We start from the raw sequence: 24,338 nt of genomic DNA, 5'->3' as shown, positions 1-24,338 counted from the left end.
TAAACAAAGAGGTGAGTGCCCTATCCAAAGAACCCTAGTTTTAAGTGTATCTGGAACACTTTCCAAACAACTTGACTTATTTAACACAAGAGAAGAGAAAATTAACAGTGGAATGATTTCTTCTTTGGGCTGAGAAAATTCCTGCCAACACAGAATTCCATACTCAGGGAAAAATATCCTACAGGAAAGAAGGTAGAATAAATAAGAATGAGTAAGAAATCATGTGGTCAAAAACAGAGCATTTGTCAGGAGCAAACCTGCACAAAAGGAAATTTTAAGGGTGTTCTTCAGAGAGAGAAAAAATGATCCCTGGTGAAAATAAATAATGACAACAAGAACAGAGAATCAGGAGGTGGGTGGCTGATAATTAAGTATTTAGAAGTTCCAATCTTGTCCAGCAAGTGCCAATTAAAAATACTTGGTAACATTTATTTAGTAGTTACTACTGCTGGCATTGTTCTGGGCATTTTCACATTATTAACTCACGTAACAACCACAATAACTATATGAGGAAGGTACTAGTTTCATCTCATTTGCAGAGGAGAAAACTGAAGCACAGAGAATTTAAGTAATTCACCTAAACTCAGATCTAGCAAGCAGCAGAGCCAAGATTCGAACTCAGTCTGTTTGCGAAGTCTGTACCCTTAGCCATTACACAACTTTACCTCTTAAACGTTAAGAGAATAAATGAATTGCTAAGGTAGGTAACGTGAGAAGCTGTTTTAAGAAAATAAGTATTTTTCTAAAGGATAAAGTACTTCCAGGAAAAAGGATCCAAAATACAGGTAAAACGGTGGCTTCTGGGGAAGGAGGGAGCATATCCCTTTTTGAAGTGGGAGAAAAATGTGAAAGAAGAAAAAACAGAGAGGAATTCATTGGGGGAAGGGCAGGTTCCCTTGGGAGCTGATGCTGACAAGGTTTTTGCTCTTCATGTCTTCATATCTCAGGCCATTATTCTGCAGTTTTCACTTTGGCTTTGAGAGACGCCTCTCAATGATAACTCATGTTACTGTATCTGCTGACTTACACTGGGCTATTATTCCCAACAACCTCAGCCACTGATCAGCCCTGGCTCACCTGGGCACCAAGGTCCTGTCATATCATTTGCAATCATCCAGGGTTCTCTCCCTTGCTCCAATAAGGAAATGACATCAGGCTTAGAAATGCAAAGTCCTGTTTATAGAAAAAGAAATGGGATATGATTATACTGTCTCAAATTCAAACCCAGCTCCTTGGTCACCAAGGAAGAGAGGCAATTACATGAAGGAAGCTGTTAAGGTTGTCCAGGGGTTTGGAAGACAGAGGTGCCAATGGAACTACCCATTTTCACATTCACAAAGCACAAACAATTCCCTTGGGAACAGAGAACAGAAATTTAGCCAGAAACTACATCTCCCTGGAAATTCACCATGAAGATATCAGAAATTCCAGAACACTAGCCCTGACATACTTAGGGTGGATAACTATGGTGGTTATTCTCCATTTAACCTCTCCCCAATCTATTCCTTGCTGTTCCTGGCCCTGCTGTGTCCCAAACAGCTTACCTCTAAGGACTGTATTACCCTGGCCCTGTGTTTCTCATTCGGTTTGGCAGATGGAAAGCATCAACAGGAGGCCAGTGGGCAGGATGAGAGAGAGAGCCCAGGTATTTCTTATCCCAGTTGTCCCTCCTTTCACCCAGGAGCTCTGGAGGTGGCTAGAGTTGCTACTGACCAGGCTCGTCTCCGTGACTCCAGCTCTCCTCATCATCCAGTGGCAGTGTTTTTCCTCCTTTACTCCTTCAGGCCAGAGGTGGCAACAGCCTCCTAATGCTGGAGTCCCTGGGAGCCCTGTTTCCTGTCTGGCCCTGTATTATACCATATCCTTACCTAGTGAGACCAAGTTACTGAAGTTCTCCAAAGTCACATCCCTGTACAGGTCTCTCTGGGCAGGTTCCAGGCTCTTCCATTCCTCCGGAGAGAACTCTATGACCACATCCCCAAATGTCACCAATCCCTGAAATAATAAATCCATGTATTACTAGCAAATGAAAGGACTTCTGCGTTATTTTGAAAATTTTTGTAATAAATGAAAAAAAAAGTATACAGAGTAGTATAATGACCCTCATGAATCCATCACTATGTTTCAACAACTAACAAGACTTTTCAAATCTTGCTTCATCATTTCCTTCTGTCTTTTGACCTCTGGTGTGTTTTGAGGCAAATCCTACATCCAAACAGCATAGTATTTTACCCACTAATACTTTAGTATCTAACAGATTAGACTTTTTTAAAAAAATAAAAAGCACAATTACTAGAATATCACTATCATACTTAATTAACAGTAATTTCCTAATAACCAGATCAAGTTTCAAATTGCTCCCATTTTCTTGAGAGCTTTTTTATACTTGGTTTATTCAAATCAGAATTCAAACTAGATCCATACATTACATTTAAATGATTGACTTCCTAAAGCCTCTCAAATCTCTAACAGTCCCTACAAACCCTTAAAAACTTTTTACTGCTATTAATTTATTAAGAAACATTTGAATAAGCAGAATTTCCCACATTCTATATTTGGCCAATTGCATCTTCATTTTGTAGTTTTAACATGTTTTCATACTTCCATATTTTCTGTAAAACATTTCTCCAAGTCCTATATTTTAAGATAAAGATCTGAGGCCTGATTCACCTATTTTTGGAGAGCCATGGATATGTCAGAGATGGTACTGTGTACTTCTTATAGCATCCTCCTAGGAGGTATATGACTGGTTGTCCCATTTTTAATAAGGTTACAACTGATGAGTAAGTGCAGGTTTTAGCAACCTGACTCATCCAGGAAAATGTATGCGAAGTGGAAAGAGAGGAGACAGAGAAGGGTGCTGTAGGAAGGAGGTGATGAAACAAGCAAGCCAAACTAGGGCTGAGGCTATGTCAGGAAGGAAGTACATTAGCTGATTTATCTGAGTAAAGGCCTACATGCTCTTAGATACTCCTGTGGCTACAGATAAAACCTTTCATACAGCAGGACTCTTACTTTCCACAGGGGTCTCAGAATGAGCAAAATCTAGCTAAGTGGGGTCTAATAAACAAAACAGCATATGTGAAACACAGCAAACATGGGCCTTGCAAATCATAAAGTATTTATTTTTAAACTTTAAATTTTTTTATACTTTAAAAAGGGATTTTTAAATTCCTTTTACCATTTCTCCTTTGAGATAATAAAAAGGATAGAATCCAAAATGTCTTATAAATTTTTATCTTAAAACATAGGACTTACTGAAATTTAAAAACTATCCTGAAGACAAAGGGTCATAATTAGGCTGTGGATCTCAACCCAGATTATACCTTCGCCTTCAGGACCTATTGAGGATCATGCAGGGATAGTCTAGTTGTCACAGTGTTGGGGGAGGTTGGGCTGGGAGGGCAGTGTGCTACTGGCATTTAGTGCCTGGCATCAGGAATGCTAAGGGTCCTGAATTATCTGGGCCACATACCCAAAAGTGTCCCATAGAACAAAGAATCGTACTGTTGAAATCAACAATATCTTCACTGAGAAGAGTCGTTAGACATTACAAGCATTTTTTTTATGGAAAATTTTATTATAAACACAAGGATTTTTATTTGTTACATAATTATACACCTTATGTCTTGTAAGATATAATCATTCCATTATTTGAGGGCATTTAGTTTAAACAAGATCTGTAACATCTTCAATGTTTATTTTACTTGTTAATAATCTATCCTCCTTCACTGTTCACTTTTCCTTGTTGCTGAAATAAGAAAGCTAATGGAGGGTGTACCTCAGTCACACAGCTGTGGCCCACAACCAACACATACCATTAATCTCAAAATGGACTATTTTATGGTTATTCATCTGTCATAAATTCCCCTGCAAGACTGAATAACTTTCTGTAACTGAAGTCCCCAATCACATCCCTCATCCTCAGGATCTCACAAAACAGGAGATGTCACCACATACTGAGACCAAGACTAACCTCTCCAGCTCTGACCATGTCTATATGAAAGAGGTACGGCTGGCAGCTTCTACTGCAAACACCTAGGCACTGGATAAATTGTAACAAACACACTATTAAATGCATTTCTAAGCTCTGGAGAAGGTAAGGAAAATTAAATCCCAGAGCTAACAAAAGAAGCAACACACAAACACACATACACAGGTTGAACCAAGAGAGGTAAATAACTATGTCAGCAAGGCCACATTTTAGGCATCAGCCTTAGCACAGGGCCTGGGACACATAGCAACTGGGGTGTGAACAACCCATGGCCCTCATGTAAAGCTTGGATCCTAGGGGAGTGAAATGCTGGGCTCCAGTGAAAACCTTGCTGGCAGAGTATCAAGGAACTTGCTGCACTCCATATAGAAAGAAAAGGATTATCACTTATAATAATATAACTATCACTTATAACCTATTACTACTACTAATATAATTTCCTTTGCCAATCCGTAACAAAAGTCCTATTTTCCAGTGAGTCAGGAATTCAAAGTAACATCATTCATGTAGTTGGGGGAAACCCAAATGAAAAATTAAAATGTTTTGAGTTTGAGAACGCTTTTAAGGTACAAAACCTCTCTGAAGAATGGCATCCTCTACCCAGGTCCCTAAGGTCTATCATGTACTAAGTCAACAAAGACAATTTAATGGGAAAAGATTAGTCTTCTTAACAAACAGTGCTGAGACAAATGGATATCCGAAAGCAAAGAATGAAGCTGAACACTACCTCACACCATACATAAAAATTGACTCAAAATAGACTGTTGACCTAAATGTATAGCTAAAACTGTAAAACTCTTAGAAGAAAGCATAGAAGTATATCTTCATGACCTTGGTCTGGCAATGGTTTCTTAGATATGACACCAAACACAGTGACAAAGGAACAAAAAGATACAATTAACTTTCTAAGTTAAAAGCTATTGTACTAAAAATAATTGCACCAAGAAAGTGAAAATACAACCCACAAAACTGGGAGAAAATATTTTCAAATCTTTTATCTGAGGAGGGATTTTTATCCAGAATGTAAAAAGAGCTCTCACAACTCAAAAATAAAGAGATAATACAATTAAAAGCTAGGCAACGAATTAATAGAGATTTCTCCAAATACACAAATGGCCAATAAGCATATAAAAAGATGTTCAACATCACTAACCATTAGGGAAATGCAAATCAAAACTACAATAAGATGGCACTTCATATCTTTTATGATGGCTATTATCAGAAAACAAAACAACAAGTATTGATGAGGATGTGGACAAATCAGAAACCTTATATTGCTAGTGGAATATAAAATGGGGCAGGCACTTTGGAAAACAGTTTTGACTGTTTCTCAAAATGTTAAACAGAGTTATCAGGTTAACCAGCAATTCCACTCCTAGGTACAGAGAAATGAAAATGCATGTCCACCTCAAAACATGTACACCCCAAGGTTCATAGCAACATTCTTCATGACAGCCACAAAGCAGAAACAACCGAAATATCCACAGACTGATGAGTCACAACAAAATGTGACTTTATACGTATCTCCATGGAATATTATTTAGTACAAAAACCAATGAAGTACTGATACATGCTACAACATAGATAAACTTGAAAACATTACACTAAGTGAAAAAAAAACAGAAATAAAAGATAAAATATTATATGCTTCCATTTATATGAGATGTACAGAATAGGCAAATCTATAGAGACGGAAAGTAAATTAGTGGTTGCAAGTGGACGAGGAGGGAGTGACTGGGAATGACTGATGTAGACAGGATTTCCTTTTTGGGTAATGAAAATGTTCTAAAATGGACTGTGCTGATGGTTGTACAACTCTGAAAGTATACTAAAAACCACTGATCTGTACACTTACAGGGTGAATTTCCTTGTACATGAATTATATATTCAATAAATAAAACTGTTAAAAATGTTTTACAGAAACTTTTGTTAATGCTGGTTAAATGTATCAATATTTACCACATTAAAAGTGAGAAATTTTAAAAATATTAATTTATTAAAATAACCAATAATAAACCTACATGTAAACAACATATATTTTATGAAAAATAACTCTATTGTCAAAAATTAATAGCCATGTCTTATACTTTTGTAAATCTCTTTAATGACTGGCTGAATAAAAGTAGGATTTTCACATCCGCTTCTGCATTCAGTGTGTTGGGGTAACACATACCACACAGCTTCTGGGAAATAATACACTCATTGAAGAATGTGAATGGAAAAGGCAAATAACATGGTTCTCAAAATAATATATTATTATAAAAGTAATTTTGACCCTCCCCAACCTCCTGAAAGGGTCTCAAGTTTTCCTGGGTCATACTTTGAGAACTGCTGATCTAGTGTTACACAATTGAACATGAATGATTTGAAAACATGTTGTAGTGAGTGAAAAACATCTGATATAAATATAATTTCTTGTCAAATTTGAAAACAAAACTCAATAGTACGTTGCTCAGTATGCATTCATATATGGTAAAACTATTATAAAAATCAAAGGACTGCTAAATACAAAATTAAAAGTAGTCAATACTATTGGTGGGAATGTTAATGTGATATGGGAAGGGGTATCACCTGGGAAGGGAATGTGGGATGCTTAGATGGAATATTAATCTGGGTGATGAATACAGCGATATTATTTATTCTTTATACCACACATGTTATGGATATGTTTTTGTATATATTCTTTGATAGTATGACATGTTTTATGAATTTTTAAGGCTGGTGTGACATTTAAAAATACAAGAAAGGAAACCACCTAGGTTAATGGAAAAGATTAAAGTTATCTCTTCTTTGGCCCCACTCAACCATGGTTCTGATAAGGAAGGCTCTCAGGTTATACTGAGAATATGTTTTTGATCCACTGGCACTCTGATAAGGGCATTGTGCACATATTATCTATAATGTTGGAGAAGAGAGAGCCACTAAGTGAAGTGGAGCACCACCATTCACTCCCTGGAATGAAGAAACTGAAGGGGATCAGCAAGACAGGGAAGTCTCACGATAAAGAACACAAATGCTCATACAATGTGAAGAGATTATTTCAAGGATGGAGGAAATTTCAACTTACCTGTGCCATGGCTTTTAGAACTCCCTAGCTGCTCTGATTTCTTTAGACGGTTCTCTTGGACAAGGGCAGCGTCCTGAAAAAGCTGAGTAGGGGTAGAAAGGGGAAATCTCCCATAAACCAAGCTCACCTCTGCACCCCTTAATAGACAAGCTTAAAACAATTGTACTTCCAGTGTCCCTGTTCTGCTTCCCTTGCCCTCCCCTTGTCCCTCAACACAACACTAATATCAAGAACTAGAGAGTTAACAAAAGTCAGACCCTCCCTACACTCTAGGGGAACGAAAAGATGGATTCAAGGAAGTGTACTCCAGCACGGACATAGAATCCATGCACCTCAGCAGGAGGAATTCTGGCCTCGACAGCCTCCCATTTTGCTGATGCTGACCCTATACCCTAGCTGGCTCCCACCTACTCCAAACAATCTTCCCCTGCAGCTGCAGCAGGAAGGATCACAATTCACTCACTTTACTCTCTGTAAAGATGAGGACAGCAGCTGCAGGCTAGGAGTACAACATTATCTGTCCTGAAAAAACACAGACCTAAAAACACTCTTAGCTTCTCTGGGCTCACCAGGAAAACCACCTTGGGCACCTCCCTGGCTCTATTTCCTTCTTCATATCTTTGCTGATGTTAAGATGTTAAACAGAGTTGGGTGAAAAAGGTAGGTGATAGAAGAGTATGTAACCCTATTTTTTTTTTTTTGAGAGGGTATCTCTCATATTTATTGATCAAATGGTTGTTAACAACAATAAAATTCTGTATAGGGGACTCGATGCACAATCATTAATCCACCCCAAGCCTAATTCTCATCAGTCTCCGATCTTCTGAAGCATAACAAACAAGTTCTTACATGGTGAACAAATTCTTACATAGTGAATAAGTTACATGGTGAACATTACAGGGGCAGTCATCACAGAAACTTTCGGTTTTGTTCACGCATTATGAACTATAAACAATCAGGTCAAATATGAATATTCATTTGATTTTATACTTGATTTATATGTGAATCCCACATTTCTCCCTTATTATTATTATTATTATTTTTTTTTTTAATAAAATGCTGAAGTGGTAGGTAGATGCAAGATAAAGGTAGAAAACATAGTTTAGTGCTGTAAGAGGGCAAATGTAGATGATCAGGTCTCTGCCTATAGACTAAGTATTAATCCAAGCTAGACAAGGGCAACAAAACACCCACGGATGCAGAAGATTTCTCTCAAAACAGGGGGGGTGAGGTTCTAAGCCTCACCTCTGTTGATCCCCAATTTCTCACCTGATGGCCCCCCTGCGACTGTGCCTGTCTTAGGTTGTTCCTCCCTTGAGGAATTTTACCCGTCTCTGGCTAACCAGTCATCTTCCGGGGCCATACAGGGAAATGTAAAGTTGGTAAGTGAGAGAGAAGCAATATTGTTTGAAAAGGTTAGCTTTTTACTTCTTTGCAGATTTATGCCCTGTGGCTTCTATGCCCAGCATTTGTCTTGAGGTATCTTTACCACTTGGAAGAATTATGATACTCGGTAAATTCGATCTGAGGCACGAATTTATTTAAGGGTTGTAATTAGGAAGGAAGAAGAAAAGCTATAGAAGTAGCAGACGGAAGAAAACATGGGAAGATTGATTATTTCTTTGACATATCTTCTTATAGAGTAACTTAAGCATGTATAGGTTTTAAACTACTAATTAAATTGCGCACACACATTAACATAATAGGAATACAGTTACATAACCAAAGCAGACCTACAATTACCAGCCATCTTCAGTGAAACCAAGAAAACCAGTTAGGCACCCTAAGCATTTGTGAACACTTATCTATGATATGATGGATATTGTCTAACTGAATTTGAATAGTTTGAGAAAAATCAGACAAATTAAAACAACACATTCCTGGGAACTGTTCACATCCCATATGTTCTTTTAACAGTAGATAGTCTGTAGTCTCAAGATTTTGGAGTGCTGCAACTTGCACTTCTCCTAATTCTTGTGTAACCCTATTTTTATAGGAAGAATATACATGTACACACATGCAAGTGTGCAGGCACAGCAGATGGACTGAAAGGATTAATTAAATTTTTATATAACATTTTTCTCTAGATGTATAATTAATTACAGGGGAACCTTTGGTTTTTCTGTATTTTCAAGTTTCCCCTTAAGGCTATGTTTTATAATCACAAATAATACAAATAATCCCTTCCTCCTCATTGTGGAGGGTGGATTATTAAAGGAATTAAATACGAATGGAGTGACTTATGAGTGACAGTGGGGTGCCTTGTATGCTGAAGGAGCTTGATTTTCTCCATAGTTTTAGAGCCTTTGAGGGTGTATTCTCAAACACTTTTCACGAGGAGTTAAGGTTTCATATCAAAGTCTTCCTGTTTCCTTAGTCCCCTCACTCAGCTGTACAGAAACCTCTCTCAACCCTCTTGTCACAGTCCAGGATGTCCTTCTTGCTCCAAAAACAAATCATAGCTAATTTACAGAAGTAACTCTTACACCTAGAAAAAGAAATGAACTTTGGCCAGTGTCATAAGGTTAGTAATTAGTTTAATTACTAATGTTTCGCCATTACCCAGTTTTCTTCTCCTTTTGGGCACATAGAACATAACATTTTCCAGCCCTGTGCAGTTAGGCAGGGTCATAAACTGGTTTTAGCCAACAGAACATGAGCTGAGGTGATGTGTGTGACTTCAGTCTGAGGCACTGGGAAGATGGCACAGTGCTCCAATCTTTCTATTCCGATTTGGTAGCCAAGGAGGCTGTGCATTTCAGATGCTGCAGCTATAGGATGGTGGAGTTTCCTTCAGTCTGGGATCCTACCTATGCTGATGCCTACTGGATACATAACATATTAGGAACAAGAAATGAAGTTATTTTGGAAGTCACTGAGATTTGGGGGTTGTTTTGTACCACAGCATAACAGCCTGTTCTAAGTTAAACACTAATTCAGCTATATTCTGACTACATTAAAAAAAAATTTTATATTTTATATTTTATATGACTCAGGTCCTTGCTCAATGTGAGAAAGAACAATTAACAACAAAAAAAAGAGGAAGCTTTCAAAAATAACAGAGCAGAACTGTCCATTTCCAACTTTGTATAACTCAAAGGGAAATTTTCAAACCCACAGTGTGAAACCAAAGACCCTGAAAAGGCAGATTATGAGTTACGGGGCAAGTTAATCTTGACCTAGCAAAACCATGTTCCTCTAGATCTCTAACATCAAATCTTTGTATAAATCCTTCTGAGCAAAGTTCAGTCATCCATACACAATCTGGTAAAGCTTGAAGATACATCCCTGGATTTCCCTACTTCTAAATTGACAAGATATTCTTATTCTTTAAAGGCCATGGGTCTCACCTCACACATCAACTGGGAGAAACTACCATGGCATGAGAAATACATCTGTATAGGTTATAAAAGTGCTGGGCAATTTGTGGTCCTACTTGTAAAATATATGCATATATCAATAAAGACGATATAGATAAATTAGATGGAAAATGTCTAGGACGTTTTATCCTTAAAGACTACCTTGGTTATCTCTGGGTTACGATCTTCAATTTTCTTAGTTTTACTTAAGTATAGTTTTTTCAATAACCATACATTAATTTTTAAATATATATTTTTAAGTTCTGTTAAATGTAAGCTACTCCCAAATAGTAGATGAAAAAGAAAATACCTTTTATTTTTAAACAATCTTCTGTTGAACATGAAATAATAGCTTAGAATAAGAAACAGTTGTATTTTCACTGAATGGCTTTCGTTGTTTCTGCTTTGTCAGCTCCCAATAGTCGCAAACTTCTTGATTTGGTAACTATATTCATGTGTGCTGGAGGTCTGCCTGGAAAAGAACTAAAAGTCACTTGGGCCATGTCCTGCCACCAAATGAAATGGTGTACTTTTTTTCCTACCTGTACATATAACAGTAACAATATTATACACAGCAGTAATAGTAGCATAAATTCAGGTGTTTGTACCCGATTCCAATGTGTGTAAGTATGTGTGGCGGGGGTCTTCCTACACATATTACACCAAGCAATTCTCAAACACCAGCAGAGTGTTGGAGAACTCAACTCAATTCTGATGCCATCTGCCTGGAGACAGCACCTGATTCCCCAGGTTAAGGGCTCCATCCTACAAGACTGCCCTCCACCCCCACTCCAGATGCCTGTCGCAAGCCCCAGGCAGTTCCCTGCGCTTCTGACCTACCGGCTACGGATTGGAGGTTCCTGTGACCTCCCCTTAGATTCGATTAATGTGCTAATGTGGCTCACAGAACTCAGGAAAACGCTTACATTTACCAGTGTAATAAGGATACCATAAAGGATACAAGTTAACAGCCTGATGAAGAGACATAGGGCAACGTCCCAAATAATGGAGCTTCTATCCTTATGGAGCTTGGGGCCTGGCTCAGTGGCATGTGGAGGCGTTCTGGTTCCCCAAGCTTAGAAGGTCTCTGACCAAGAAGCAGGATCCAACCAAGCAGAGCAGGCAAAGCAGAGCAGAGAGAGCAAGCTCTTCTCACGGGTTTTTGTGAGGGCTTCATTGCAAAGTCATGATTAACTAAATTACTGGCCATCAGCTGATTCAGTCTCCAGTCCTGCCATTGGATGGGGGCGTCCAAAAGTCTAACATAACAAAACACCCGTAAGACTCTTCAGTGTTCTCAGGAACTGTGGATGAAGACCAACAATACCTGGGAAATACATATTTGGTCATTCATATGATATGACGTGACAATGACTGCTCTGGTCATGCAATATCTCCTTCTTATGAATTCTCACAGCATATCACCAGGATAATCTAGTGCTTTTTATCACCTTTATGTTGGAAATTTGTATACTAGTTTTATCTCCCCGATTACATTATTTGTAACTTAAAAATAGAGACTATAACTTTTTAAAAGCATTTTATCTCACCTAGTTCTAGATTAGGAATTTGCATATTTACAAATTCTTAATAAATATTTAATATCTCAGAGGAATCATTATAAAAATACATGCAGTATGCACAAGAATACTTTTAGGACTATTTTACAACTAAAATTATAGAAGTATAAATATCCTTTAGTAGGCAATAAAATTAATAAATTAAGGTGCACTTCAGTAATGAAATACTATACAGTGATTTTACAAATATAGTATTACCATAACCAATGCATAATTAAATGAGGCAGGCAGGTTACAGAATTTATATAAAAGTGATAACACTACAGAGAATAAAGCGAGATAGGATTAAAGATGGTGGCGTGAGAGGAGAGACAGAGGCTTCCTCCTAAAACTGGACACAATTAGAAAATATAGTTGGCGCAACTAATCCTGAGAGAGGAACAGGAAAGAGGACAGTGCCAGACTGTATACACCCGGAGAAAAGAGCAGACTTAACGGAACAGGATAACGTACCAAAGCTGTGGCCCGATGGGAACCAAGCCCTTCCCCTACCCCAGCTCATCAGTGGGAGGAAGAGAAACAGAGCGGGGAGGGAGTGGAAGGCCTGGGACTGCTGAATACCTAGCTCCAGAGATCTTCTCTGGGAGCATAAACCTACATTTCATGGTGCTTGCATGGTACTCTCATGATTACCGGGTTGGAAAGTTAATACAGGCAGAGTTCCTGGGGAGACTGGGATTCCAACCACTTGTGGAAAGCAGGGATCCATATTCAGCTGCTCTGGGACAAAAGTTTATACCTGTGTGCTTGGCCCACTGGTTAAAGCAGTAGAGACAGGCACAGCAGCCGAAAAGCGGGGAACAGCTCTTTCCTCCCCCCAGGCACCAATACCGCTCCCCTGCGACCCCTGACATTGCTTCAGGGGCTGAGCAACTCCAGAGTAGAGCTTCTGGACACTAGAGGGCACCATATACAAATATGAAACGCCAAAGGAACCTGGTCCAGAGTAAAATTAATATAACTCCGGAGAAAGATTTAAATGACAAGGACCTTACGACTCTTCTTGAAAGGGAGTTCAAAATAAAAATCATCAACATGCTAATGGAGGTATGGAAAGATATCCAAGAACTCATGAATGAATTCAGGTCGGAGATCCAATTGCTGAAGAGCATGATGGAGGGTATTAAAAGCAGGTTGGATACAGTGGAGGAGACGATACATGAAATAGAAACTAGAGAAGAGGAATACAAAGAAGCTGAGGCACAGAGAGAAAAAACAATCTCTAAGAATGAAAGAATATTGAGAGAACTGAGTGATCAAGCCAAATGGAACAATATTTGCATTATAGGGACACCAGAAGAAGAAGAGAGAGAGAAAGGGATAGAAAGTGTCTTTGAGGAGGTAGTTGCTGAAAACTTCCCCCATCTGGAGGAGATAGTCTCTGAGGCCATGGAGATCCACAGATCTCACAACACAAGGGACCCAAGGAAGACAACACCAAGACATATAGTAATAAAATTGGCAAAGATCAAGGATAAGGACAGACTATTAAAAACAGCCAGAGAAAGAAATAAGATCACATACAAAGGAAAGCCCATCAGGCTAACATCAGACTTCTCAGCAGAAACCTTACAGGCCAGAAGGGACTGGCATGGTGTATTTAATGCAATGAAGCAGAAGGACCTGGAACCAAGATTACTTTATCTGGCAAGATTATCATTTAAATTTGAAGGAGGGATTAAACAATTTCCAGATAAGCAAAAGCTGAGAGAATTTACCTCCCACCATTTCTACAGTCTATTTTGGAGGGGCTGCTATAGATGGAAGTGTTCCTAAGGTTGAATAGCTGTCACCAGAGGAAATAAAACCATAGCAAAGAAAGTAGAACAGCTAATTACTAAGCAAATGCAAAATTAAATCAACTATCCCCAAAGTCAATCAAGGGATAGACAAAGAATACAGAATATGATACTTAATATATAAAGAATGGAGGAGGAAGAAAAAGGAGGAGAAAAAGAAAAGAATCTTTAGATTGTGTTTGTAACAGCATATTAAGTGAGTTAAGTTAGACTCTTAGATAGTAAGGAAGTTACCCTTGAACCTTTGGTAACCACGAATCTAAAGCCTGCAATGGCAATAAATACATACCTATCGATAATCACCCTAAATGTAAATGGAATGAATGCACCAATCAAAAGACACAGAGTCACTGAATGGATAAAAATACAAGACCCATCTATATGCTGCCTGCAAGAGACTCACTTTAAACCCAAAGACATACACAGACTAAAAGTGAAGGGATGGAAAAAGATATTTCATGCAACTAACAGAGAGAAAAAAGCAGGAGTTGCAATACTTGTATCAGACAAAATAGACTGCAAAACACAGAAAGTAACAAGAGACAAAGAAGGATATTACATAATGATAAAGGGGTCAATCCAACAAGAAGATATAACCATTATAAAAAATATCTATGCTCCCAACACAGGAGCACCCACATATGTGAAACAAATACTAACAGAATTAAAAGGGGAAATAGAATGTAATGCATTCATTGTAGGAGACTTCAACACTCCACTCACTCTGAAGGACAGATCAACCAGACAGAAGATAAGAAAGGAGATAGAGGCACTGAACAACACAGTAGAACAGATGGACCTAACAGACATCTACAGAACTCTACACCCAAAAGCAACAGAATACACATTCTTCTCAATTGCACATGGAACATTTTCAAGAATAGATCATATACCAGGCCACAAAAAGAGCTTCAGTAAATTCAAAAATATTGATATTGTACCAACCAGTTTCTCAGATCACAAAGCTATGAAACTAGAAAGAAATTATGCAAAGAAAATGAAAAATCCCACAAACACATGGAGGCTTCACAACATGCTCCTAAATAACCAATGGATCAATGACCAAATAAAAACAGAGATCAAGCAACATATGGAGACAAACGACAACAATAATTCAACACCGCAAAATCTGTGGGATGCAGCCAAGGCTGTGCTAAGAGGAAAGTATATTGCAATACAGGTCTACCTCAAGAAAGAAGAACAATCCCATATAAGCAATCTAAACTCACAATTAATGAAACTGGAAAAAGAACAACAAATGAGGCCCAAAGCCAGTAGAAGGCAGGACATAATTAAGATTAGAGCAGAAATAAATGAAATTGAGAAGAATAAAACAACAGAAAGAATCAATGAAAGCAAGAGCTGGTTCTTTGAGAAAATAAACAAAATAGATAAACCCCTAGCCAGACTTATCAAGAAAAAAAGAGAGTCTACACACATAAACAGAATCAGAAATGAAAAAGGAAAAATCACTACAGACACCACAGAAATACAAAGAATTATTAGAGAATATTATGAAAAATTATATGCTAACAAACTGGACAACCTAGAAGAAATGGACAACTTTCTAGAAAAATACAACCTTCCAAGGCTGACCAAAGAAGAAACAGAAAATCTGAACAGGCCAATTACCAGCAACGAAATTGATCTGGTAATCAAAAACCTAGCTAAGAACAAAACCTCTGGACCAGATGGCTTCACCACTGAATTTTATCAAAATTTAGTGAAGACCTAATACCCATTCTCCTTAAAGTTTTCCAAAAAATAGAAGAGGAGGGAATACTTCCAAACTCATTCTATGAGGCCGGCATCACTCTAATACCAAAACCAGGCAAAGACACCACAAAAAAAGAAAATTACAGACCAATATCCCTGATGAACATAGATACAAAAATACTCAACAAAATATTAGCAAACCGAATTCAAAAATACATCAAAAAGATCATCCATCACAATCAAGTTGGATTTATGCCAGGGATGCAAACCACATCAACAAAAAGAAGGACAAAAACCACACGATCATCTCCATCCATGCTGAAAAAGCATTTGACAAAATTCAACATCCATTCATGATTAAAACTCAACAAAATGGCTATAGAGGGCACATACCTCAACATAATAAAGGCCATATATGACAAACCCACAGCCAACATTATACTTAAAAGCAAGAAGCTAAAAGCTTTTCCTTTAAGACCGGGAAAAAGACAAGGATGCCCACTCTCCCCACTTGTATTCAACATAGTACTGGAGGTTCTAGCCACAGCAATCAGACAACACAAAGAAATAAAAGGCATCCATATTGGCAAGGAAGAAGTTAAACTGTCCCTGTTTGCAGATGACATGATATTGTACATAAAAAACCCTAAAGAATCCACTCCAAAACTACTAGACCTAATATCTGAATTCAGCCAAGTTGCAGGATACAAAATTAATACCCAGAAATCTCTGGCATTCCTATACACTAACAATGAACTAGCAGAGAGAGAAATCAGGAAAACAATTTCATTCACAGCTGCATCAAAAAGAATAAAATACCTAGGAATAAACCTAACCAAGGAAGTGAAAGACCTATACTATGAAAACTACAAGACACTCATGAGAGAAATTAAAGAAGATACCTATAAATGGAAACACATCCCATGCTCATGGATAGGAAGAATTAATATTGTCAAATGGCCATCCTGCCTAAAGCCATCTATAGATTCAATGCAATTCCTATCAAAATACCAACAGCATTCTTCAATGAACTGGAGAAAATCATCCTAAAATTCATATGAAACCACAAAAGACCTCGAATAGCCAAAGCAATCCTGAGAAGGAAGAATAAAGCAGGGGGAATTATGCTCCCCAACTTCAAGCTCTACTACAAAGCCACAGTAGTCAAGACAATTTGGTACTGGCACAAGAACAGACCCATAGACCAATGGAACAGACTAGAGAGCTCTGATATAAACCCAACCATATATGGTTAATTAATATATGATAAAGGAGCCATGGACATACAATGGGGAAATGACAGCCTCTTCAACAACTGGTGTTGGCAAAACTGGAGGACAGCTATATGCAAGAAAATAAAACTGGATTATTGTTTAACCCCATACACAAAAGTAAACTTGAAATGGATTAAAGACTTGAATGTTAAGTCATGAAACCATAAAACTCTTAGAAGACAACATAGGCAAACATCTCCTGAATATAAGCATGAGCAACCTCTTCCTGAACCCATCTCCTCGGGAAAGGGAAACAAAAGCAAAAATGAACTCATGGGACTACATCAAACTAAAAAGTTTCTGTACGGCAAAGGACATCATCAACAAAACAAAAAGGCATCCTATAGTATGGGAGAATATATTTGTAAATGACATATCCAACAAGGGGTTAACATCCAAAATATATAAAGAACTTACACACCTCAACACCCAAAAAGCAAATAACCTGACTAACAAATGGACATGGATATGAAGAGATATGAAGAGACGATTCTCCAAAGAAGAAATTCAGATGTCCAACAGACACATGAAAAGATGCTCCACATCTCTAATCATCAGGGAAATGCAAATTAAAACCACAATGAGATATCACCAGACCCCAGTAAGGATGGCCAGCATCGAAAAGACTAAGAACAACAAATGTTGGCGAGGATGCAGAGAGGGGAACCCTCCTACACTGCTGGTGGGAATGTAAGCTAGTTCAACCATTGTGGAAAGCAATATGGAGGTTCCTCAAAAAACTAAAAATAGAAATACCATTTGACCCCGAAATCCCACTTCTTGGAATATACCCGAAGAATACAACTTCTCAGATTCAAAAAGACATATGCACCCCTATGTTCATTGCAGCACTTTTTACAATAGCCAAGATATGGAAGCAACCTAAGTGTCCATCAGTAGATGAATGGATAAAGAAGATGTGGTACATATATACAATGAAATACTATTCGGCCATAAGAAAAGAAACAAATCCTACCATTTGCAACAACATGGATGGAGCTGGAGGACATTATGCTCAGTGAAATAAGCCAGGTGGAGAAAGACAAATGCCAAATGATTTCCCTCATTTGTGGAGTATAATAATGAAGCAAAACTGAAGGAACAAAATGGCAGTAGACTCAGAGACTCCAAGAATGAGCTAGTGGTTACCAAAGGGGAGGGGCGTGGGAGGGTGGGCGGGGAGGGAGGGAGAAGGGGACTGAGAGGTATTATGTTTAGTACACATGGTGTCAGGGATCAAGGGGAGAACAGTGTATCACAGAGAAGGGACATAGTAGATCTCTGGCAACTTGCTGCACTGATGGACAGTGACTGCATTGGGGTATGGGTGGGGACTTGATAATGTGGGTGAATGCAGTAACCACATTGTTTTATCATGTGAAACCTTCATAAGAGTGTATATCAATCATACCTTAAAAAAGAAAAATAAAGCAATTATTTTTAAAAAAGTGGTAACACTATAGTATCTCACAGAAAAATACTTGAAATATATCCATCAAAATATTAAGAATATCTTGGATGGAGGAATTACATTTTTAAAGTTTCTAGATTTTTGCATTAAGTTTATATATTTCATAATAAAAATCATAACATATTCTTTCCACTTAAAAATAAATTACCAGAGTTGCAGTTGGTATTTATTTTCCTGGCAGCAGAAAAATTATTCAACAATTGAGCCAATGTCTATGACATGAATGGGGATGAAAAAAGGAAATTAGTGTGATGGAAGCAAATAACAATGGAAAGTTCTTTAATGGTCCTTTAAATGTTGACTCATATTCACTGGTACACTGAGATAACTTCATTATCAAAAACATCCTGTGAATGACCAGTTTTCAAGAAAGTGTAACTTCCAGATTAAGTAAGACCATGTATGCAAAACAGAAAGCTTGGTATCAAATAAACAGCGAGTTTCTTCTCCATTCATAATTAAACATTTTTTGGATGGGATCTTTGTAAAATCTGAACTTGTTTTAATTTACAATTTTGATCATTATTCAGACTCATCATTCTTTGATGATCATTATTTGATTCATCAGATCATTTCACTGTTCTGGTTAACTCTTTGTAAGTGTATTTTTTAATTAGCTGGATAATATTCTATCACATGAATGTAATAGATGATGGAACATTCCTCTTCTGTTTCCTGTTAACAAATTTTGAACATCTCAAAGGCTGTTACCAGGCTTTCTTTGATTTTAGACTTGTGGCTTTACATTGTTAGAGGTCACAAATCTGAAAATTTTATAAAATTATATATCTTTTTGCAAGAAAAAAATTAAATGAATTAGTACCCTTCAAAAATTGTGCATTAAATTTCAGGGTGTCTGCAGAGCCTAACATATAAGAGTAGAGACCAGGACCCTCTTTAAAACTTTGCTATAACCACTTACTTACAAACATCAAGTACTACTAACTGTATCCTTTTACTTTTCATGATTTATCCAAAGAACAACAGGGATTTGGCCTGAAACAAATTCAAGACTAATGACCCAAATATCAAAATGCCCAAAATAAAATTGGATCTGGTCACTGAGACAAACTTTTATCTGAATTCATGGTGAATTCAGACTTCTGTGATAGATCCTCAATCACACTGTTACTCCTAAAAGCCAGGAACAGCAGATCTTGTCTATCAACCCATACTGTGAAAATCAGAGATATCACTAATGAGTGATACATGAGCTGGGCTATCTGCATGCAAATGTGCAGGGCCATCACTCATGAATCAACAAATCACAACCCTCCAAATGACGTAGATCTATGCTGAACTCTTGGGAACAGAAATAGTGAAAAGGAGACACTGAACAATTTGATAATCAAAGATGAATTATCAGAGAACTAGATGTACCAGACATTAAAATATACAATAAAGCCTCTATAACTAAAACAGTGTGGTACTGCATAAATAGACAAACAGACCAGTGGAGTAGAACAGAAGGCCTAGAAACAGTACCAAATATATAAGGAAATTTAAAATATGATTAAGATGGCATCTCAAGTCACTGGGGCAGAGACAAAGTTTTTAATAAATGGTGCTGGGTAGCCATTTGGAAAATACGAAATTAAATCCATACCTCATACCCACTCAAAATTAAACTCCAAATAAACTGTAGATCTAAATGCAAAAGATGAAACCATACAGGTATTAGAAAACACAGGTAAATTTCTCTTTAATTCTGGGGTTGGAGAGGCTTTTAAAATCCAGAAGGAATAAAAGAAAATACTGGTAAATTTGACTACATAACGCCACAAAAGTTTCATGACAAAAAATAACATAAACAAAATAAAGACAACTTGACAACCTGGGAGAATACTTACATCATATATCACAGATGAAGGACTAATATTCCTAATACGTAAAGAATTCTTAAACATTCAAATAAAACACACACACACACACCAAAAAAAACAAAACTGAAAGAAAAATAAGAAAAAGATATGAAGAGAAAATTCACACAAATGATGTAAAAATGGCCTGTGAGCATAGAAAAGATGTTCATTGACATAGTACTAGAAGCAGTTAGACAAGAAAAAATAAGTAAAAGGCATTTGGTTTGGAAAGGAAGAAGTAAAATTATCTCTGTTCACAGATGATATGATTTTATAAAGTGTGTAGAAAACCCTACAGATTCTACAAAAAAAACTGTTAGAACTAATAAATAAATACAGCAAAGCTGCAAGATACAAAATCAACACACAAAAATCAGCTGCACTTCTGTACACTAACAGTGAACAGCTTGAAAAGGAAATTAGGAACAAAATTCCATCTATGATAGTGTCAAAAAGAACAAAATATTTAGGAATAAACTTAATCAAGGAAGCAAAAGACTTACACATTGAAAACTATAAAACATTGCTAAAGATATGAAGAACAGAAATAAATGGAAAGATACCCTGTGTTCAATGACTGAAAGACTTAGTATTGTTAAGATTTAATATTGGTCAGCTATGGATTGAATTGTGCCCTCCCCCAATACCCTCCCCCTACCAAATTCATATGTTGAAGTCCTAACCTCTAGTGTCACTGTATTTGGAGATAGGGCCATTGTGGAAGTAACTAAGGTTAAATGAAATCCTATGGGCGGGGTCCTGCTATGACAGTACTAGTATCCCTATAAGAAGAGACAGCAGAGTGCTCACTTTCTGCCACGTGAAGACACTGTGAGAAGGTGAGTATCTGCAAGCCAGGAAGAACCCTCACCAGAATCCAAATATGCTGGCACCCTGATCTCAGACTTGCAGTCTGATTCGACCAAGATAGATGTCAATACTACCTAAAGTGATATACAGATTCAATGTAATCCTTATCAAAACCTCAACAATGCTTTTGCAGAAACAGAAAAATCCATCCTAAGACTCACATTAGAATCTCAAGTGATCCCAAAGAGCCAAAACAATCTTGAAAAAGAACAAAGTTGGAAGTCTCATACTTCCTGATTTCAAAACTTACTACAAAGCTACAGTAATCAAAACAGTGTGGTACTGCCATAAAGACTGATATCTAGACCAATGAAATAACATGGAAACCCAACATATATGGTTAAATGATTTTCAGCAAGGGCACCAAGACCATTCAATGGGGGGAAAGGACAGTCTTTTCAACAAAAGGTGTTGGAAAAACTGGATATCTACATGTAAAATGAAGTTGGACCCTTACCTAATACCATATACAAAAATTAACTCGAGATGGATCAAAGTTCCCAATATGAGCTAAATCTATAAAACTTTTAGAAGAAAACACAAGGAAAGATCTTTACAACACTGGATTTAATAATGACTTCTTGGATATGACAAAGCACAGGCAACAAAAGGACTCGATCAACAGAATAAAAAGATAATCCTTGTAATGGGAAGAAATATTTGCAAATCATATATCTGACAAGGGATTGGTACTTAAAACATAAAAAGAATTATGACATAACAACAAAAACAAACAACCTGAATAAAAAATGGGTAAGGGGCATGCATTTTTCCAAAGATATACAAATGGCCAGTAAAAACAAGAAAAGATCCCCAACATTGCTAATCACTAGGGAAATGCAAATCAAAACAACGAGATACCACTTCAGACACATTAGGGTGGCTATTTAAAAAAAAAAAAGTGTTAACAAGAATGTGCAGAAAAACTGGAAACCTTGTGCATTTTGCTGGTGGGGACGTAAAACAGTGCAGCTGTGGAAAATGGTATGGGGATTCCTCCAAAAAATTAAACACAAAATTACCATGTGATCTAGCAATTTCACTTCTGGGTATATACCCAAAAGAAGTGAAAGCAGGAACTTGAAGATATTTGTAAAACCATGTTCACAGCACTATTCACAATAGTCAAAAGGTGTAAGCAACCCAAGCATCCATTGATGGATAAACGGATAAACAAAATGTGGTATATATGTGTACAATGGGTTATCACTCAGCCTTAAAAGAAAAGAAATGCTGACATATGCTACGTGGATAATTCCTGAAGGCATTATGCTAAGTGAAATAAGCCAGACACAAAAGGATAGATACTGTATACTTCCACTTAAATTCTTAAAGAGACAGAAAGCAGAATAACAGTTTCTGGGGAGTACAGAGAAGGGGGAATGGAGAGTCATTTGATGGGTACAGAGTCTCAGTTTTGGAAGAAAAAAAGATGTATGGTGGTGATGGCTACACAACAGTGTAAATGTACTTAATACTACTGAATGGTACACTTAAAAATAGCTAACATGGTAAACTGTATGTGCATTTAACTTTTATGTATATTTAAATATAAGAAAACCCAACAAAATAATGAGATTAGTTTCTTACAATGGGTGAGTGGGAACAGTGTGGAAAGAATCAGGGAATAGGACTGAGTGAGAAGGAATGGTGAAGGAATGACTGAGTAGATCTTTTTGTCTAATTCTGACTGTTAGACTCATGGTATGTTTCATATACTCAAAAGATCATTAAAATCAACCAGGATGTGTGTGGGAATCCAAAGTAAAATCCAAACAGTAACAAATGAACCTACCTGCATTACAAGTGACTTAACATTACCATACAAAGGTTGTAGGGAAAACTACTTTCACTATATACTGTATGACTAAAGACAAAAAGAACTGTGTGAGGGTATGGGAATATGGGTTAGCAATTCTTAAACTACTTTCTACTCAGGACTGAGCAAAAAAAAAAATATATATATATATATATGGAAAAAAAAAAAGTAAATGAAGAAGGCTAGAATAAACCCTGTGGTGGTGAATTGGAATTGGAGATATCATACAAAATCATGGATTATTTGTATAGGTATACATACAAATAGATTCAGATATGTGTGTATTGAGACACAGATGTCATAGTTGAGAGGGACTAGAAGCAACGACATCCCAGTAGCAATGAGCATATCTAATCTTGGTTTCTAAATATCATTTTCTAATAAATGGAGCCAGTGCTCCCTTGGAAATTTGGTGGTTCCAGGACTGGGGCTGAAAAAGTACAAAATCAGCCTGGAACATCTTGTGGTGCCAGAAAATAAGAAAGTATTTAAAAAATAAATAAAAGGGACACAATGAAAAGACAGGAATCAACTTGAAGGGGCTTCCAAGGACCCAATCTGGGATAATTTGAGCAACAAAATGGTAGTAATGGATTACAACCTATAGAATAAAAAAAGAGCCTATATTTGTATAAATAATTTAGTAAATAAGTAGGGGAGAAGGAAACTCAACACTAGGATTCTAATTAAGGAATGCAGAAGGATGGAAACAAAAAATCACCATTTGTAAATAGCCAGTAGTAACATTTTTAGGCAAGATTATCATCAATGGATGTTAAGTGGGATGAGAAACTGGGTATTTACAAAGGCTTAAAGTATTTCTCCACAAAACACATATTAATTATGAGAAAAACAATGACTTTGCAATGGAGAAATCTGTCAGACACTACATTAACCAAGTGATTAAAGTTAACACCACTAATTATGAAACAAATCAAACTCATGGGCTCCTGATATGATGCACAGAGAAGAACACATCACTTTTGGGGTATTCTTGCCCCAAATACATACCCTGAATTTAATCATGAGGAAGCTTCAGACAACCTCAAATTGAGGAACAGTCAGTGCTGCAGAATCTGCAAATTAAGACTGCCAGTTCTCTTCAAAAGCATCAAGGTCATGAAAGGCAAAGAAAGACTGAGGAGCTGTGCCAGATAAAGAAGACAGAACAGACTTATCATCTAACTGCAGCATATGATTCTGGATTGGATCCTTGTTCAGAAAAAGGGCACAAGTGAAATTTGAGTAAGGTCTGTAGATTAGTAGTAGTGTATCAATGTTAATCTCCTGGTTTTGATTATGTAAGGTGATTATGTAAGACATTACATGGAGAAGTTGGGTTAAGAGTATCTGGAAATTCAATTTTTGTAACACTTTTAAGCCTGGAACTAATTTAAAATGAAAGTTAAAAAAAATTTTTTAAATGAACATTAGGTGTGTAGGAACACGGGGGATATGGGCCTTTCAGTTCACCTCCAAGGCTCTCAGTAACTTACTCCAATGGCAAATACAGGAGACCAGGTCACT

At 37.1% G+C, this 24,338-nt stretch overlaps 1 protein-coding gene across 9 annotated transcripts in view; it reads right to left on the bottom strand.

Moving 5' to 3' along the window:
* ZNF565 (zinc finger protein 565) overlaps nt 1–24,338 on the bottom strand; it is a 33,607-nt gene that overhangs the window by 7,595 nt on the left and 1,674 nt on the right. For 4 of the 9 annotated variants that reach the window (XM_036885797.2, XM_036885795.2, XM_036885793.2 and 1 more), the window contains 5 exons: nt 10,731–10,892; nt 9,624–9,886; nt 7,062–7,143; nt 1,869–1,995; nt 1,078–1,173 (listed from right to left, as the gene is read on the bottom strand). In XM_036885797.2, coding sequence (XP_036741692.1) covers nt 1,078–1,173; nt 1,869–1,995; nt 7,062–7,070 — 232 coding nt within the window. In that variant the 5' untranslated portion in view covers nt 7,071–7,143; nt 9,624–9,886; nt 10,731–10,892. Of the gene's footprint in view, nt 1–1,077; nt 1,174–1,868; nt 1,996–7,061; nt 7,144–9,623; nt 9,887–10,730; nt 10,893–11,346; nt 11,923–24,338 lie in introns of those variants that run through there. The other 5 variants (XM_057493482.1, XM_036885801.2, XM_036885800.2 and 2 more) reach the window with 5 other exon arrangements.

Source organism: Manis pentadactyla, chromosome 15 (assembly GCF_030020395.1).
Source record: "Manis pentadactyla isolate mManPen7 chromosome 15, mManPen7.hap1, whole genome shotgun sequence".
NCBI lineage: Eukaryota > Metazoa > Chordata > Mammalia > Pholidota > Manidae > Manis > Manis pentadactyla.
Note: the sequence above shows the minus strand (reverse complement) of the source record. Positions and strands in the feature narration are given on the sequence as shown.